The sequence below is a fragment of the Nymphalis io genome, chromosome 16, assembly GCF_905147045.1.
Source record: "Nymphalis io chromosome 16, ilAglIoxx1.1, whole genome shotgun sequence".
Classification (NCBI taxonomy): domain Eukaryota; kingdom Metazoa; phylum Arthropoda; class Insecta; order Lepidoptera; family Nymphalidae; genus Nymphalis; species Nymphalis io.
This window is the reverse complement of record NC_065903.1, coordinates 9,139,323-9,160,353: the sequence shown is the minus strand read 5'-3', so window position 1 is coordinate 9,160,353 and position 21,031 is coordinate 9,139,323. Positions and strand designations below refer to the sequence as shown.

Here is a 21,031-nt window from a genome sequence, read left to right as displayed (position 1 = left end):
GAGGAAACCTGCATGTGTCTAATTTCATTGAAATTCTGCCACATGTGTATTCTACCAACCCGCATTGGAGCAGCGTGGTGGAATAAGCTCCAAACCTTCTCCTCAAAAGGGAGAGGAGGCCTTAGCCCAGCAGTGGGATATTAACAGGCTGTTACTGTTACTGTACTGTATATATATATATATATACACATATGTTGTCCTATTATTTGTTGACTTAAATTAACCTCTTTTAATTATCTTATTTAAAAACATATTTATTTGTTTTACCAGAACGTTCATATTTGCTTCAGAACTGCATATTTACATTTTCATTAGTAAAAATATGTCAATTCTATTTACTTATTTGTTTATTTACAACATAAAACAAACAAATATTAAGAATATTGTTTTCGTGGATGTGCTATGTGAATAACTGAATAAATTAAATATGTATGTATCTCCAATTAAACAGTAGTGTATATATTTATATTCATATACATGTCTGAATGTTCTCGCGACTATATCTCGGAAAAAGTAATGTATTGTTTCTGTAATTGCTGTACGAAAGTAGGGTACAAGGCCGCGATTTATATTGCTACTGTGGAGACGGAAGTCGGAGAGTTGTAGACGAGTGCTTGTAGATATCACCTTACACATTTACTTACCATCTCGAAAGAATTTTTCAACCGCGGCTTCCAATTTCATATGATTAGCGCCTTCGTTGAAAATATTTGTATTCCTGCAACATTTGTTTTTTATTTTTTGACTAAGAAATTTAATTTGGAATCATCGCAATTTATCTCAAATGATTTGTTAATTATACACTGATTCAGCGGAAATTGCAGTGTAAGTTTTATATGAAACAGGTAAGTGGACTAGCAAATGGACTACTTGATGGTAAGTGGTCACCATCGCCCGTAGACATTGACGATTTAAGAAGTATTAAACATTCCATACATCGCTAATGCGCCCACTAAACTTGTGAACTAAGACGTTATATTCCTTTTGCCTACAGTTATATCATTCATCGAAACACAACAGCACTAAATATTGCTGTTTGGCAAAATATCTGATAAGTGGGTTGTACCTACCCAGATGGGCTTGCATCAAGTATATAACGATTTTTTTTTATATATATGTTTTGAAATTATTCCACAAAAACTATGAGCAATATTGACAATACCACTTAATCACTTATCATCTGTTCCTCGAATCGATAAGAAATTAAAGCAAGGACGTTGCTTGTGACTGCACTTAAAAAGTGAATAGAGATAAATTAGGGATTTTAGTGGACAATATTTTCTCTAAGCCAAAATATAGTTAAAAACTTGCATATTTCTAGGCTTATTCCTGATGTCCGTATTATCCTTAATTGTTTATATGTATAACCTGTAGTACTGTTTAGTACAGGTTTTTTTAGTACCCTAGTGATTGAGTAGCCACTCAATCACCAGTTTCGGAAATTAAATAAGGCCACACACCATCAACTTCTTGAAATATCGCCGGTATATTAAGAAAAATCATTATAAACATCCACTAAAACTGTTGAAATCTGATTTTACGGCAATCAACTTCTAAATGGGTAAAAGGGGTAGAAATATCCAAACTCCAAAGCCTTAAGGCCCATGAACTTGAAATTTAGCATATTTAGTATTTATCATTATCAAAGAAGCACATCACAACCATTACACAAAATCATTTCCCGAATGAATGGTCGGTTAAATCAGTCTTATGATAGAATTAATAAAAAACCGTTATATATATGGTAGCACCAAAAGCGAAGCTGTGGTTAATTGTTAGTGTTGTAACATATCGTTAAATCCTATAGAATGTGTCACAATTAAAATTATGCAAATATAAATACTTATTTTATAGTCATATTTCGGTTTATTAAAAATTGTTTCGCCTAAAGGAAAACATGTAAAGTCGAAAAACCTATAGTGGATTTTTTTAATATAAAATTGGTAGGAGAACGAGCAAATGGCCCACCTGATAGCATGTGGTCATCACCACCCATAGACATTTGAGCTGTAAGAAATATTAACCGTTCCTTATATCGCCAAGGCACCACTAACCTCAGGAACACTGGCTTACTCTCCGTTTAAACCAGTACACAATCATACTAAGTATTGCTGTTTGGCGGTGTGAAAAGTGGGTGGGACGTACCCATATGCACAAAGCCCTACCACCAACTAGAGTGGATAATATGTTCTGTTGAATTTGAAGTCTTATTAGGACACACGCCTTAATAAGTCGGACATAAAAAAAAAGAAAATTGCATCTTCGAGAATATCAATTGGTTATCTTTTGACATGACGTATCGAGAGAATTAAACAAGGAAAACCCGTTTAATATGATAATCGACGGCTATTAAATGTTTTATCGAACAGAGTTGACCAAGTGAGCTTGCTTTCACCACATTTAGCTCGCCATAAGGTCACCATGACAAAAATTAATTCCTTATTAGAAATTTCTTATTTCCTGTATGTAACTTTACCGCTATGGTGTCATGATGCAATTTTATAAAACCATAACGGAAATAACTTTCGCCGTATATTCGTTCGCCTTACATTGTTCAATATGTTAAGTAATTTAAAATATACCACAACGCATTATTTATTCTTGCTCAAGTGATTTATGTTTAACTTTGGTCTGAAGTTAGTTTCCATAAGATCTTTGTTGCAAGCTTGATTATATTTAAACCAATATGTGAAGCTTAGTGTTTGTAACTATAAAAAAATTTATTTGTTTTATTATTGTATTTATAATCGTTGTATAAATTACAAGTAAGTCAAATAAATTAAAAGGCATAAAAAAAATATTTTTTTGAAATCTACAAATGCATCTGCTTCTCGATTTTATTCCAAGTTAGAGGTGTCCAGGACAGAACCGGCTTCCGCGTGACGTGTTCTGAGCGCGACTAATGGGTCGCTTCGTGCCAGTAACGTTCTTATCGTCGCGCTAACAGGTGCGCTCTTGTGTCTCTCTCTGTTATCCTGGTACATTTCGCGACTACCCAAACAAGGAAAGTGGTGTGTTTTGTGTATGCTAATTAATGTCGACCTGGAAATCGAATATTCTCGCAACCCAAGCCGATAACTCCTATATAAGGTAATCCATGACACCTATAAAATATATTTTTTATATATATTATTTTCGGTATCATTTACGAAACATGCAATGGTCGCAATTTATCGATATAATCGCAGCCGTTAATTTTACTGGTCGCGCATTCAATTATCGGTAAATTTAACATCTATCTGTTAAATTGAGAGAAAGTTGAACAACTAACTTAATTGAATAAAACAAGATATTTTGTCCTTGTTTGTATAACTTTCTTCCGAATCTCCACAGATTTTTTTTATATTTCATTATTGAAATTAAAAAAAAAAAACTTAAGTCATGTTTAACATAAATGATGATGTATCGAGCCGTTACTTTAATCTAGACATGACCTTAACGGTCATGAATATTAAATATGGTTTAAACGGACATGTCTCGCACTTAAATAGCTCGTGTCGATGAACTTGATAGTTGTTTAATAATGCGCTATATTTATCTAATATCGTTTTGTCATTAAAAATAGCTACTAATCTTATGTCCTATTTATCACAATAGCCGACGAACATACATTTGATAAGGTCGTTTTATCACAGAATTAAACACTTTAATTTATACCTTTATTGAATGTTGACTGAGATATCATTGCTGAGCCGAAACAACTAAAAATGAGATTTGCATGCAAAACAATAATAAATACTGAAATTAATAATGATTGGATTCGATTAAAAAATTCAAAGGTAGCAAATAACTTCATATATATCAAAATAGTTACACTGAAACAAGTTGGGTATGTGCATAGTAACAAAAATTATTAATAAATTATTAAATTTAAACCTTCTCTATTTGACCGTGTGGCCTATTGAAATTATTAGCGTTAATTTTAAATGATGTGGATATAAAATAAAATATCATCCAAAATAGTTTATTGCATGACAAGGATGAAATAAAAAGTTGCAGAATTGTATTATATAGCTTCTTATAAGGACAGATGTCTCAAGAATTTGTTTCAAGTTAACCAAACATACCATTTTTTATTTCGGAATCTGCACCTATAGTTCGACGTTAAAAAGCCGGATCGTGACTAAAGTTTATATCGACATGAGTTAACTCAAGTTTCTTTATCGTATTTTTTGACTAGTTTCTAGCCTAGGCTTCGCTCGTGTGTGTGTATGCAAAATTACATGATGATCGTTTGAATAGTTAGACGTGAAAACGTAAAAATAAAACTAATTTTCGCATTCATAATTTTATGTAAATATAAAACGCCGTATATAAAAACATACATAAATGTTTTTCCATTCTTGTAAAATCGTTGTTCTGTTCTGATCTATATTTATCGTTGAATCATTCGCTTTGTGGTTATAAATCTCAAAAGAAGTATATTCTATGACATTCATATTAGCATTACAAGTTATTTTTAAACGATAATACTTTACAAATGTGATATTTGATTAACAAATCTGTGTATTTAAAATAACGATGATAGCTGTATTCTTTTTAATTTTAGAATGTATAAAATTTAATGCAAAAGATTTCATACTTCATTGATATGTGTTTTGAATGTATGGAAATTTATATTATAATATTCTTTATATAAAGGAATGTGTACAGTTTTTTGTTCTTTTCTCGATACAGTAAATCGATCAAATGCTCATTGTAGCTTAAAGTACAAAATCCTTTTATGAAGAGATATAAAGGCGAGTCGATAAAGTTGATCAGACGTTGAATTTATTTACACGATATACGACGCAGTGCGCTTATTACGACAGTAAGGATGTGCATACTTTTCTTGGTTGAGCAAGTATAGGTATACCTATCCTACATTATGCAGGTATATCATTATAAAGAAATCTCTATTTTGTACCACTAAATACTTATTCATATATATTTAATAGTTCTGAAAATAAAGTGATTAATCGATTATCGCTTATAATCAATCATATAATTATCATTTTGTAAATATGTTTTTTTTTGTATAATTTAGGAAATATATCGATATATATTTTTAGAAATAAGATAATCTTATCAATGAAAATCATGGTATAAAAGGATTCCCTGAAATATTCGTTGTATATACGTATTGTTATTATTTTTTTAATATCCTGGGACATTATTCACACACGGCTATCTGACACCAAATTAAGCAGAGCTTGTGCTATAGAAACCAGACAACTGATATACTACATATACTACTTTTCTTGTGTAAATACATACTTATATACACTGGCTTCCAAAAAAATCGACCCACCTACATTTTTTGTAAAAAAGCTATCGTATGGTTTTAAACTACCACATATTTATATTTTTTAAGATTGATAATGAAAAAATGCAATTGTAGGATTGTACAAAAACAGAAATAGTGCGCAAAAAATAGGTTTTTAGGTAAATATGTGACAAAACACGAAAACACAAAATTTTACGCAATTTTATTTTTTTGTGTACAAAACGATTATGCCGTTTGTTTTTAAATTTGGGTGCCTAAATCTTACTTTAATGTAAAATGGGAGGAGTGTTTCCTCCTCTTGACCTAATCACTGCCTGCTTACCTATTAAGTGACCTGATTAGCTTTTTAATGTCTTCCTGTGGGGTCCGTTGCCATTCTTCAGTTAGGGCAGCTTCCAGTTGATTCAGGGTTTCTGGAATTGGATTTCGTGTTCGAACCGTACGTTTTAGCTGGTCCCAGAGGTGCTCTATCGGGTTTAAGTCCGGACTATTGGCTGGCCACTGCATAACTGGAATTTCGACTTCCCTGAGATAGTCTTTAACAATTCTAGCGACGTGAGGTCGTGCGTTGTCGTGCATAAGTTGGAAATTATCCCCAATATATCCAGCGTAAGGCATCACATGAGGCTCCAGAATGTCCGTTATGTAAGTTTCAGCATTAACAGCACGATTACGGAAAAAAACCAGCTCTGTGCGTCCCGTCAAAGAAATACCTCCCCAAAACATTGTAGAGCCTCCACCAAATCGGACTGTTTCTCGAATGCAACACTAAGAGTAGCGTTCTCCTGGCCTTCGCATGACGTTACGTCGTCCATCAGAGCCTACTAGAGACATTCGGCTTTCATCACTGAACAATACTGTCTCCCATTGGTCCAGTGTCCAATCGACGTGCTGCCTAGCAAATTGTAGTCTTGCTTGTCGATGGGATGCTGTGAGTTTTGGTCCTGTTGCTGGCTTGTGAGGGGTTAAGTTTTGCTCTCGAAGTCTTCTTCTTACAGTATTTTCACTCACAGACACCCCACGAGTTTCTCGGAGTCTACCTTGAACGTCAACAGCCGAAAGATGTCGGTTTCTTAAAGACGTCAAACCAATAAAACGGTCATCGGTCGGGTTCGTGACACGCCCCCTGCCAGATCCTGGTCTCCGGCGATACTCCCCAGTCTCCAAGTAGCGTTTGTACACTCTTCGCACCGCTGAACGACTTAATTTTAGTGTTCTAGCCACATTTCGCTGACTTAACCCCTCATGAATAAGAGCTACGACTTGAGCAGCTTCTGCTTCAGTAGTATCCATTTTTTTATGTTTAAACTTATTAAAATTATTGTTTCAACAAAGTTTCATACACTTAATCAATAATAAACATCAAACCGAGATGACTCCGCGTTAAGAACTGGAAATAAACTAACCATGCACTTTGTGCACAAAGTAACGTTTTCTTATCAATACTTTAAAAATATTCCAAATATCCTCAATAACACTTACAACTCCTCCAAATCAATATCAAGTGGGTAATAAAATGTTAAATGTATGTCCCATAAGTAAAACAATCCACCTAGGTCGTCGCATAGTTAAGATAACAACTTTGTAAGTAAAAAAATACGGGTGGGTCGATTTTTTTGGCGGCCAGTGTAGATAATTACACCCAGACTCAGGACAAACAGACATGTTCATGCACACAAATGTCTGTCCTGGGTGGGAATTGAACCCACAATTTTCGGCGTGAAAAGTAAGTATCTACCAACCACGCCAACCGGCTCGTCAAAATCTTGATTAGTACGTACATATAAGAAGAAGTCGACATAGTGCTGGAACACGAACAAAACTGAGAAATCATTGAGTTTTCGTGATAATCAGCTCAATTTAGGCTTATAATTCACCTGGTGTTCGGTTGTGAAGGAAAACATTATAAACCTGCATATTTCGAATTAAGTTTTCCCACGGTTTCCCATATTGGACCATCTTAGTGGAATAAAGTTATTTTCAAATGGAGGTAGGCCTTTGCAAATCTACATTTACTGGCTACTCCTTTACTTTTACGTGGTGGTTGAATATTAAGAAACAAAGAACAATGCAACATAAAAATCATATCTCGCAGTTAACGGTACCTATAAACAGTGCAGTAACAAAACTTGCGTTTTTGAAGCTGTCCGCAATTTCTGATAATATTTCTTCTCTTAAAAACAATAAAGAATGAAATTAAAAAGATACGCATTTGTGTAATGTGTCCAATTACTGATAAAATGCGACCAAATTGTAATTTGGAAATTATTGTTTTTGTTACGATTAGAGAACGTTTTCGATTCCGCATAAATAAATCCTTCATGGGGCAAGTTAATCGATTTTTGCTGCTATAAATATATAAAGATACAAAATATATTAATATATAAAATTTAAGCGTGAAAATCAACGAATAATAAATTAACAAGTAGATGTAAATAAAAAATGATAATTAAGAAAGCATGTAGAAGTTTCTCATGCGCGCACAGACATGAAGCCAGTTACGATGCTATTTAAATAGATAATGCTGTTGCGTTTCCAAGTCAATCACAGTCCAATACTTATTACGCAAAAACCCATATTTAACCTATATTTAAACTATAGCCGTTGTAACAGAAACTCAGATCTCTTACGTAAGTTTTTTTGTTTTAAAAATAACACTAATTAATATTATTGTAAAAGAATAATGTACAGTTATTCAAACCTGACCTACTTCAAGTCTACAGATACATCCAAATGCGGATGGTGATTGGTCCAATTTTTTTTTTTTGCGAGCCGAATTTTTTTTATGAACAATCTTGTTCGCTTGTTGACATAGCGACACCGCATACTGATAATATACAAATATAATATTTTTTTACAACAATTATTGTTCTGATAACGATATTCTGTTATTTGCAATAGAATTTTACACTTAGTTATTCCTTTTTTATATTATAGGTGATGGACAGATAGGCCAACTGACGGTAAGTAGTCACCACCGCCTATATAATAATGTATTCGAGACCGATTTCGGACACGGCGGCCAATCTCAAGAGAGATTAGCTGCGCAGGGCAATTTATAGTGCACCCCGGGCTGCTACTGAGAATTTTCTGACAGAAAAACCCGATAACTTTTTACCGGTCCGACCTGGGATTTGAACCCAGGACCTCCGAGTCTGCGGCCTTATATCAAGCCACTAGACCAAAGAGGCAGCCAACCGCCCATATACAAGAGTAAGAAATAAAGTCAGAAGCAAAACTTTTATTAGGAAATCATTCAATTAAAACAATTTAATTTGACTTCAAAAAATAATTTCGATAGAAAACTTGTGAAGTTCGTAATATATGCACTAATTAAATTCAGTTATAATATTAATGGAAATTCAGTTGTTATATCACCAGTTTTTGTCCGAGGCTTTGCCCGCGTGTGAGTGGGGGAGGAGTTAGCTACATACTGTAGCTGTTCTCCTGACCACGTATATGTACATGATGATTGTTTGAGTAGTTATGACGGGAAAGCGTAACAAATATAAAAATAAACGAACTCACTTTCACATTTACAATATTAGCAGGGATGTTATGTTATGTTATGTGATGATGTTTGGTATATTCATTTGTCAGTCGTCACATTATGGCATGGGAAAAACGGCGAAACTCTATGTAATAACTGGTTTACCTTGTCATATTGCCGAGGTTAGACGATTAATAACCTCTCAATTCTTTTATTTTTCCTGTAGACCTATTTAGTATTATGTACTTATAAGTAAATATTTACATAATATAAAAATATAATATTTGAAAAGTTATTTTTTAATATACTAATTATAATATTAAAATAGCGACTGCCTCGTTGGTCTAGTGGCTACATGTAAGGCCGCAGACCCTGATCCCAGGTCGGGCCAATAAAAAGTTATTGAGTTTTTTGTCGAAAATTTTTAGTAGCAGCCCGGAGTTTGGAAGTTAGAATTGTGTAAATTCCCGTGCCTCAGAAAGCATGTAAAGCCATTGGTTCTGCGCCTGAACTCTTTCCGGTCGTGTCGGATTGCCGTTCCATTGGATTTTGAGAGTTAGGGAATAGAGTGCACCTGTGTTTGCGCACACATTAGTGCACTATAATGTGTCCTGCGCAGTTGGCTAGTCTATCTTGAGATTGACCACCGTGGCTGAAATCGGTCTGGAGGACATTGTTATTATAATATTAAAATAATACTTTTTATTTAAGATTTTTAAATCACGTTTCTATTTTGAAAATATTAAAAACTTCATACAATTTTTGTCACAACCGAGCCTTTGAAGTCTTTTCTATAGTATTGAACACACTGATAAATTTGTATATTTCAGTTTATTCTGAACAACTATGCAATGCAATTTATATTATCATAAGTCAACCTCAATCCTTATTATTACAGTCATATAAATTGACGAACCATTAAATAAACTAAGACATAGAGAAATTGATTTGTTTAAATGAATATATTATATATTCATTTGCTCGTGATTAAACCGTTTGACGGGCATTTCAAATCAACTTAATAGCTTCCTAGCAAGAGCCGGAGAAGTATGTAGCTCTGAATCATCGACGACTTTTGTAAATTGCGATAATAAATTGCACATGACTTGTAGGACGTGAATGATTTACAGAATGTTAAGTAACTGCACATTTAAAATATTTTTATATCGGTTACATTGTTTCAGATATATCCTCGTTTTTTGGCGCGACAGTTTGATTATGTTATTGGCAATTCCTTTTTTGAAGTTATGAATAAAATAGAATGAATAGCCCTTAATAGCGTCAAATATAATTTTGTTATTTGTAATTTGAAGGCAGATAAAGCAAATAGGCCACCTGTTAGTAAGTAGTCATCACAGCTCATACTGGCACTCTAGAAACATTAGCTGTTCCTTATACTGTAGAATCTCGGTAAGTCGAACGTCGATAAATCGAAAACTCTCAACAATTCGAAAGAAACCCTTTTCTCATCCCTTCAAGTCGCAATTACTCGAAATCTGAACCTTCGGAAACTCGAAATAATCAGTATTTCCCTACAAGTTATCAAAGTACATATTTTCCAAACATATGTCGCAAATGATGGAAGGAAATAATAAGATATCATGTCCCTTGTACATACAGTAAACTGACTTGCTAATCTTTCAAATCCTAACATAATAATACTATAGCTATATTTATATATAGCGGATAAAATACTCATAAGTGGATCGTAACTATCCAAAAGGCAATTGCCACCAGGAAATAGTTGATTTGCGATTTGATGTGTCTGGTCCACAAAACATTTTAGGACACAAAACAAACTGTAATTGTACGCTATAACCAATCATTAAAAAAAAACAAAAGTCTTCACATATTATTTAAAAAAAAATTACGTGATGAAATTTTAATAATAAAATGATTAATATCGACTTACGTAAATGAACAAAGAAAGTATCGAGGGAGTCTTTCGTAAAACGAGTTTATGTAGTAAGGAAAGTCATCCAAACGTAGAGTCGACTGTTCGTCGCATATGTGTTTATGAGCTGTGTTAATATTTGCATATAGTATTATCGTATTCATATCATATGTCACACTGAAGTTAAGCTCACATTCAAAGATAAACTTCCAGGAATTAATATATTTACAGCGCCAAACACTCGACTGAAATGAAAACATGTATACGCTTATCCTTAATTTATTTATGGAAATTATAGGTGTAATATTTATAAAAAAATAAAAATTAAACCTAATATTACGTTATATGGTAATATATCGTAATATCTTTAACATTGCCGCCGAATAAAATGTTTAATTTGATTTTTATTTATTATATAAATTTTATTGTATAAATAACCTTTTGTACCGGTTTTTTTTTAACTTAAATATAAATTGCAATATTTGACCCACACGTACCTAATTGTAAAATTACAGGAATATAAAAAAAAAAACATTCTATTGACTAATATATGATTTATCTTTTATAAAGCTTGGTTTGAAAGCATTATTTAATTGTTGTGTAATCAGATGTTTTAATTGCAGCGTTTTAATAAAGATCGTTGTATACCGATATGCGGTCATATCTGTCTATCGCATAATATTGTCTCAATAACTACACCGCTATTGCTATTGATAGACTCTAATTAACCTCATACAGCATTGGTTTTGCATTCGATTTATCAATGTCATGTGTAAAATTGATCATAGCTTGTTTGCTTTGCATAACCATGAAGTTGCTTCGTATATTTCTTATTACCAGTAAAGTTTAATTAATTTAGCTCTATCACGTGTGATAAAATGGATAATTATACTATGATATTGATTCTGTACTACAAGAATATCCCATGTGTGATGTCTTCCTGACCTATTTGGATCGTGGCGGCCATTTTTCAGGGAGACTAGGTCGCAGGACAAATTAGCCCAAATAAAAGCGTATTCCGAATTCGATACTACCGAAAAGAATTCAATTGCAGCACTAACGACCTAACGTGCTTTCCGCTTTCGCTTAGACGTTTAAAAACTACCCACTCGCAAACTCTGAGCTGCTACTGAGAATTTATCTAAAGAAAAAGTCTATAACATTTTTTACTGACCCAGACCAGCGAGGCGTCCCATGTGTATAGCTTTAATGATCTCGTTGTTTTCTTTACATTTATGTCGTATGTGTTTATCGTTAATGTTCTCAAGAGACACTCTGGAGACGGGACTCCTTTTATATGAAAATGTCATCGATCCCTTATCGCGAATACTCGAGACCTCGTGCAGAGATCGTTTTCAGTGTGATCTGAATTTATTTTTGTTTCGCTCCCGGAGCGGGATGTGGCGAGAATAATGATTTATGCATTGAACTCTGCGAATAAGTGTTATATAACGATCGTTTCGATTTATTATCGTCTGCATTGGCAATACCAAGACTGATAGAAGGCGATGTAGTTTTTTGCATCATGATCGAATGCTATGATGATGTAATTCATGTTATGTTTTTTTGTCTTCCTATATTTTTTTGCTCATTTAAAAAGGTAAGTTGGCTAGGTCCGTTGTCGTCATATGTCAGTTGGCAGTGGAAGTCTATTTTTATTCAAATTTTCGGCAATGTCGATGCGCTGCCAATCGACTAGGTCAGATATCGTCGATTTGTATATTGAATTTAGTTTCGCTTGTCTGATAAGTTTATCAACTTATTATATATAATTAATATAATTTGTAATAATAAATCATCTCGTGCTTGACGGTGAAGGATAACATCGTGAGGAAACCTGCATGTGTCTAATTTCACTGAAATTCTGCCACATGTGTATTCCACCAACCCGCATCGGAGCAGCGTGGTGGAATAAGTTCCAAACCTTCTCCTCAAAAAGGGAGAGGAGGCCTGAGCTCAGCAGTGGGACATTCACAGGCTGTCACTGTACTGTTACTGTATATATACAAAATTAGTAATAAAATTTTAAGTCTACAATTTACATTTTTTTACTCATATATAATAATTTTAATTTTATAAAAATTGGTAAAGTCTATCAAGAGCTGTACAAACCCACTAGTACCTAATATATTAAATTTATACGAATTTATCTGTGAAGTCTGAAACATTGGTGCCATACTTCAAAGACATTGAAACAGATAAGGTCGTTTAGTGGGGTATCAGAATCCGTTCTAGTTTTTATTCGTGAGAACGATAACATAGCTATCATAACTAATCATGACTGGTCTCGTTTTAAAATTTATCCTCAAATATTGAAATTGATGTTGAAGCTGCCGAGCTCGGTGACTAAGGGATATACATTGGAGATATCTCAAATATGATAAAATATTGCTCGTTACGTCGAAACGCGATGATTTATAACCTGAAACCTTCGCTATAAATACACGTATGTATTTCACGTTTAGATGACTTTAAATGTCATGCTCAAGTACATTCAGTACCGAATATTAGAATATGGAATCCTACCTTCTGTATTTTACAAATATAAAATATATAAAGGTAAAGCCTGTGAATGTCCCAATGCTTAACAAAACCCTCCCGCAGGAGGTTTGGGGCATATTCCACCACGATGCTACAATGCGGACTTGTTAACACACGTTACATATGTTCATTCGACACATGCAAGTTTCCTCACAATATTTTCCTTAACAGCTGATCATAGATGAATTTTGATAAAGACAAATTAAGCACATGAAAAATAATTGGTGCGTGCCAGTGTTCTATCATTATATATATATATATATATATATATATATATATAAGATTCTACTTGGATAAGAATTCTTACTTCACAAGAAAAGTTAAAACCGGTTCGAAATGTAGATTGTATAAGATTTAAAATTAATTAAAAAATGTTACATGTGATATGTTCGGATATATATATAGAATCAAGACCATTTCAATAACAATTTACCCTCAGATTATTGATTCTTCCTTTAATAACTTACGGTGTCATTATGTTTAATCTCGACGACTTTTATTTTCTGCGCTATTAATCTTGCAAAAGTCTATTCGTGTTAAGTGCTAGTCATCGTGCGGACCCGTTGTTCACTTATGCTTAAACAACTAATTATGCATAGTTAAATTCATAGGAATGGTATTTGCTATCATGTACGAGTAGTGCTTTCCAAAAAAGTATTTATAATTTTCTAATTTTTATTTTTAATTTTTAAACAGCTTTATATATGTTTATATGCTGGATATGAGTTGATGATGTTAAAATGTTATTCAATTACATAATTGACCTCTTCGCCTCATTTATACCTATCAACCCCATTGGCCGTGACGATGTGACAAACATACTAACAGCCGTCATTGTTTAATAATAAAATCGCTTTGTTTGTATTATTGGAAATGTTAATGATACAGCATGATACAGTTAAATAACTTCACTAAAGTAATAAAATTCAATAAACGATGAATTTAATTTTCTGAGACTCGAGATGGCTCAATGGTTAGAACAGCTGAATCTTAACAGGATTACATGTTCAAACCCGGGCAAGAACAAATGAAGTTCCATGTGCTAGATTAGTGATTATAATATCATCTCGTGCTTGGAGGAGGAAAAACATTGTGTGGAAACCTGCGTGAGTAAAAGCGTTAGAGCAGCGTAATGGAATAAACTCTAACCTTTTACCTCAAAAGGAGGCTTTGGCCCAGCGCTGGGAGACTTACAGGCTGTTACTTACTACTCATATTGTTTTCACCGTTGGCATTAAGCCGTGATCAAATATATTCCTTCTCGATCTTAAAAAAAAACCTTACATGTAATGTCGTAGTATATATTCGTTAAGTTAATGCGTAACCCGGCTTGGGTGTGTAAAAACAACGTAAGTCATCGATGTGCGCAGACATAATCATTGCGTCTCTGACGTGTGAATCAGAGTGTGAGAGATGAGCACGTTATAATAAAAACTGTGGAATTGTTCAGATGATCACTTCTAGAGATACATTAAGATAACTCGGCTCTTATTTGCTTGCTATTATTTAAATATGGAAAGTTTTTAAAAAATAAAACTACGATTCGTTTTCTAGCATTACTTCCGTAGCTGTACAATTTTAAATCGTCCCCTACTAAAATTCAATTTTTAATTATTGCCCGTCACTTCAATATGTAGAGCAATTAAATATATATCCTTATTTATTTTTATTTGATTTAGGTTTATTTGAATCGTAGCTAATATTGACCAATAATAAAAACTATTTAAAGAAGTAGGAATTGTTCTTGCTCGTTGTACTCGTACATTAACTAACCAAATTGTCGATGTAACGTTCGTAATGTTTCAATATCTGTTTTTTCACTATTGAATAATTTCATTAGCTAGCTTACCTAACTATCTGCATAGTGGGAATATGAAAAAAAATGCAGTCAGGGTAATGTAAAATTTTTAGAATTAATTGTTTACCTTTCTGTTGTGTGCATATTTTAAAAACGGAATTGCATATTCCATTATTTATTAATTTTTTTTTAATTATGTATCCTATTGTTAAATTTATGATGTTGCTTTTAAAAAAAAAATTAAATATAACATAACATAATTATCACCCATGTGTGATTGATGCTGCAAACAAAAGGCTCGCAAAACGTGTCTGGTCTCAGTGTATTGTTTAAGAGTGATTACTTTATTGATCTATGTTGTGAGGTTATCTGCTTAATACAGCACGCTCGTAACGATTAATATTATCTGGACGATGCATTTATCACACGATGTACGCATTTGCAGATTTATGTGTCGAGATAAATGAGTTCGCTTTTAATGCGTTTATTCACGTTTGTCCATTAACCCATCTTGAACTGATAGGCTAATATTTTGAATTGTACCTAAATAATATACATATACGTGTGTTTTTTACATTAGTGTTTGTGTTTTATATAATGTGAGTATGGGAATATCTTAACGAAAGCAAATACAGACAACACTCTTACTTATCATAGGGCGTTTTAAGTAAATAATTTTGGTATATTTAATTTTATTGGTTAATCGCGATTAGTTCATAAATGATGAGAGATGGCCCAGTGGTAAGAACGCGTGAATCTTAACCGATGATCGTGGGTTCAAACCCGGGCAAGCACCACTGAATTTTCATGTGCTTAATTTGTGATTATAATTCATCTCGTGCTTTACGGTGAAGGAAAACATCGTGAGGAAACCTGCATGTGTCTAATTTCACTGAAATTCTGCCACATGTGAATTCTACCAACCCGCATTGGAGCAGCGTGGTGGAATAAGCTCCAAACCTTCTCCTCAAAAAGAGGAGAGGAGGCCTTTAGCCCAGCAGTGGGACATTCACAGGCTGTTACGGATATTTAATTTTATTGGTTAATCGCGATTAGTTCATAAAATTAATGATAATAATAGATTTTCAGAAGGAACTGAAAAGTGATCAAATCTCGCTACGTAAAAGTTTAATAGTAACGGTATCGATGTTCTGCTCATTACATAAAGGGACTTATAACGTTGTCCTGTATAATTATTTATTACTATTTATAAAATAAGAGTATTGTTAATAAGTTGAATTATACTTTCATTTTTTGATACTTCCGTGGGTTTCATTTGGTTTGATAAATTATTTTTACCAAACATTCGGTTAGTGCGCGTTAAAAAATTATAGCAGTTTTATAATATCTAACTAAAGTAAAATGTTTGGTTTGTGAAAGGACAATTTACTGTTGCGATAGTGACCGAAGACTTTGTTCTCGCTTTGTTAGCTAAAGCTAATGATGTCTCGAATTCATTATAAAATATGCAATTATATACGATAACTTTTTTTCTCGTATCAAAGATATATACGTAAGAAGTATACTATATTTTTAAATTTAAATTTACTATTAATATTAACAATATTTTTATATTTAAATTTACTATTAATATTAATAATAAATTTACTATTAATAATAATAGTAAATTAATATAATTTATTTTATATTAATAAATATATTTACGAATTATGCCATTAAAACGAAATCGATCGGTTTGTTTTTTTTTTATCCTAACCACGTTAGTTCGCACGTAGATACATGTTTTTAAAAAAATAAACAAATAAAACGTGTTGATCTTTTTTTCAGACGAGTTGATAAATTATAGCTGTGAATGTTTGTTTGTTTATTACTAGATATTTAGGATTCGAATAAAACTTTGTATAGAACTCAATTATAGTTACATATGACCAAGGGTATAAAAAAATGAATTAAATTTACGTCGAACGATGGGGGGTTAGTCTTCTCTATAGTTGCTTTGCTATAAAAATCTTAAAAGAATTAAAGAATGTTTTTACAATTAAATAAGATTATGTTGGTAGAGAATGCATTAGCGTTACCCACCTTTCATATAATATAATTATTATATGTACTTTTAAACTAATACGTACGCGGCTTCGTTGCTTTAGGCATGTGATCTATTAATTTTCTACGTTACAATTATTATGCCTACTGGTGGTAGGGGTTTGTCCAAGCTCGTCTAGGTAGGTAGCACCCACTCATCAGATATTCTATCGCAAAATAGCAGTACTTGGTATTGTTTTGTTCCGGTTTGTTGTTGGTGACCACTTAACATCAGGTGGCCCATATGCTCATCCGCTTATCTATACTATAAATAAAATAGCTTTTTATGAAGTCAATCATATTGACCACCTCACTTTGCTTACACATTGGTATTGTAAGAAATAAAACCACTCCTTAATCTAAAATGATATCCTATATCATTGATGATATGTCCCTGTGTATGCGACATAACACTGCCCTACATACCCTTTATAACGGAACACAGCTATGTAGAAAACTCTCAACACAATTTCGTACTTTAATGATTAACCGTTCTTTTAAACAATTATGCGAAATTATTATTTTAGAGCAGGTCGATTTTATTGTTAGCTTGGATGAATGTAATTCATAAAAAAGTGTGAATAATTTGGATATTTTGGTGGATTGAAAAAAAACAGATATAAAAGATATTTATTTCATACTATTTATAAATTATTTAAGACATGGAATATAAAATAATATTTTTTTTAAACCTGTTTTTAAACGATTTCGCGTACTATGACTCACGCGCTGCATCGGCCTCGTCGCATCCTGAATCTTCATTTCTTATTTATCTCAGAAACTATTGAGATTATGGTTTATGAAAATTATATACTTTAATTACTTTAAACACTTTTTTATTGTATTGTAGTATTATTATAAAACTTTAAATTACTTATAGTAATCATTTAAGTACGTAGACTACAGAACCGAACTACTGTAATATCAGTCCCGTAACAATTGTAAAAGTCGCGTCAACAAACTGTATTTTGAGCTTTATTCTTACAGAACAGTTCATTTCAATTGAATTGAAGTTACACTCCTTGACAAAACAAAATAAACTAGATAGAAATTGACATATATGTAACAAATGCACAATTCGCAGACTACAATAGCAAAAATGACGAAATACACTATGAATACAAAAGCGGTTAAATAACTGATCAGTGGGTTGAAACCACCCAGACGGCCCTTCACGTATCATCTGCTTTACATATCAGCATGGATGTAACAATACAATTTGAAAATGAAGTGATCTCCACGTTTTTTTCATATTCAATTAAACACAGTGAATTATTATTTATGATGATATGGCCGGAAAAGATTATCTATAAGATTTAATGACTACTAATAAAATACTTGAATTTTGATAACTACCTTAGCAAATATAATGCTGTAAATAAATGTTCATTAAAAGATCTGAGAGGTATTAAATTGAAGACAAAATAAAATTATTTTGTTGGCTTGGTATTCAAAAATGTTCGGAATTTATAAAAAAAAGGTTCGATTTTTTCCAAAATAATTACCTATATTCAGGATTCGATTTATGCCATGGTTAATATGTCGGTTATTTTTCCTAGCGCAGTTTAAACAATTATTGTATTAATTATAGAATGACTAACAGACGATTCATAATAATTAATAACGTAACAAAAGCATAATGAAAGATGATTAATACTTAACAAAAAACAAGCCATTTCTTAAGTGTGACGGTTAATTTAGTGCGTAACACAATCACTCCTATTACCCATACTTTACGGGAGAAGCGTAACAATGGAACAAAGACCGATGTGCCTTGAAACGCAATCTAAGCTTCGTGATAAGTTAAACAGCATTGTTTTATACTCTGATTTTGCTAACCGCCCTCTCTCGTATTGCACGCGAGAATGATGTCACACCAGATCTTATTTCACACGTGCGGTCCACTTGGGTATAATGGATATGTGGTTTGTATTGCTACAAAAACATAACCTAATTAATTTGCAGAAAATGAATGTGAATTCGATCTTCTAAAATGTTATAAATTTATTGGAGTTTTAGAATATCATACCAAATTGGTACGCGAACTTTTTCGTAGTCCCATGGGTAGTACCAAACATTATAACGTCCGCAGATTCGAATTTGTTGATGTATTCAAAGTAACAGTATATCTAAGAGTTTTAAGTATTCATTAAGATGTTTTAAATTTCAGATACCGCACGAGCTTTCAACGCCTACCTCCAGCCTTAGCCTGTATACATCACTGCCAACTATTCCGCCCTACAACTTGCTTAATGTCGCGATGCTAGACAAGATTCACCCTAGATTTAAGGACGCTCAAACCTTCAGAAAAGATAAACATTTTTGGCGTACGTGACATCATCTAAACTTCGAGGACGATATGAGTCAGTCCGCGGATGAGGCCCGAGCGGCCAGGATACAAAAATATAAAGAAGAGCGAAGGAAACAACTGACAGCAAGGACAGCGACTCTATTCTCCGCTAATGTGACTGAGAGGTGAGGCCATACACTTTGTAATACAAATCGTTTATTTTTTTTAACGTTGATCATACAAGTTTAAGCGGCCCATCACTTATTGCACTATTGTATATTTAAAGTAAATCTTAAAATCCTTTTCATTTCAGGCGTCCAAAGAAAGCAGCTAGCCGGTCTCCATTAGAAGATACAGTAACTAATCTTAAGTCTTCTTCCGAATTAAATCTCAACACAGCCTCTACTTCAGTTCCTATTAGAACAACACGAACGTCACGTCTGAGAGCCGCCGCTACTAACAGTTCTGACTCTTGCCAGTCGCCAAAAAAATCAATTAGAAGCTCGTCCGTGCTATCACTATTAGAAGAAGAAAAAAATAAATCGCCTAAAAATGCCAAAATAGTAGATAGAGATAAAACGCGAATAAATTCTAATAGAAGACAAAGCCATGAAAAAGAAAATTTGAAAAACTCGTCAACCACGAGCTTTTCGGAAAAAGAAAATGGTGCTACTAGATCGAAATTAAAACATTCCATTAATAAGAATATTTTAGAAAAAGACAAAAGTAATTGTATAGTGATTAGTCCTAAAGGAAAAATTGTTGACGATAAAAGTTGTTTAAAATTAGACGAAAGGAAAAATAGAATATCTTTGACTGATGAATCTAAAATAAATTGTTTAAATGACGAAGATAAGAGCGTTAACGTCGATGATATATTTAATGATATCCTTGGTGATAAAAACCAATCAATTAATTCGGAAAAGGATAAATTTGAAGATTTGTTTAATGACCTGGTAGATGAAAATAAGAAAATTGAATGTCAGGTTAATGATGTTTTTGTAAAAGACGTAACGCCGCCGCAGAACAACGAGCTCAAAACTAGTTACAGTAATTCATACATTCCCATTAAAGAAACAGTAGCTGTTAATAAAACTAACGATAAGGTGAAAGTGGATAAAGGTGTTGTGCCAAAAGTAGTTGAGTCTGAAGTTGGGTTATTAGGTGCTGTGTGTGTTCGAAGAGTAGAAAGATTCAGTGAATTGCTCAGTAATCTATGTTCACCGTGCGAAGCCGATGTATTGTTTGAGGATATTCTCGTTGAAAATGGGATAGATGGTGAAAATAATTCGGTGAGTAAAAAGTAGAATAAACTTAATGTAGAATATATTCATAATTAATTAAACATTAAGTTTTTCATTGTTAATGATAGAGGTGTAGTATTATGAAATAAAAACGTAACTGGCGATTAAAAATATTAGCTTTGTACAATTTAAATGGGCATTTGTAACGTTTTACTAATCTAGGCTTGATCTTAAACATTAGCGAAGTCTTGAAGCGAAAATAGGCTTAAAATAAAATAAAATTTTGGAATATAATTTTTTATATCATATTTTAGAATAGCATCATAGTTTAGTATCTGCTATTTTTAATTAAGACGGTATTAAAAGGCTTCTTATGTTACTTCCGTTTCTTCGAAGACAAGAAATCAATACGTGTGGGCGGATAACACGTCGGCTGATACCCACGCTTAATTTCCGATTATCTTT

At 32.9% G+C, this 21,031-nt stretch overlaps 1 protein-coding gene across 3 annotated transcripts in view; it reads left to right on the top strand.

The window, feature by feature from the left end:
* Positions 1 to 21,031, top strand: part of LOC126774154 (supervillin-like) — a 185,303-nt gene that overhangs the window by 4,785 nt on the left and 159,487 nt on the right. For 2 of the 3 annotated variants that reach the window (XM_050495510.1, XM_050495508.1), the window contains exons 2-3: positions 19,203 to 19,507; positions 19,636 to 20,614. In XM_050495510.1, the coding sequence (XP_050351467.1) occupies positions 19,392 to 19,507; positions 19,636 to 20,614 (1,095 nt within the window). In that variant the 5' untranslated portion in view covers positions 19,203 to 19,391. Of the gene's footprint in view, positions 1 to 2,934; positions 3,091 to 19,202; positions 19,508 to 19,635; positions 20,615 to 21,031 lie in introns of those variants that run through there. The other variant, XM_050495509.1, reaches the window with a different exon arrangement.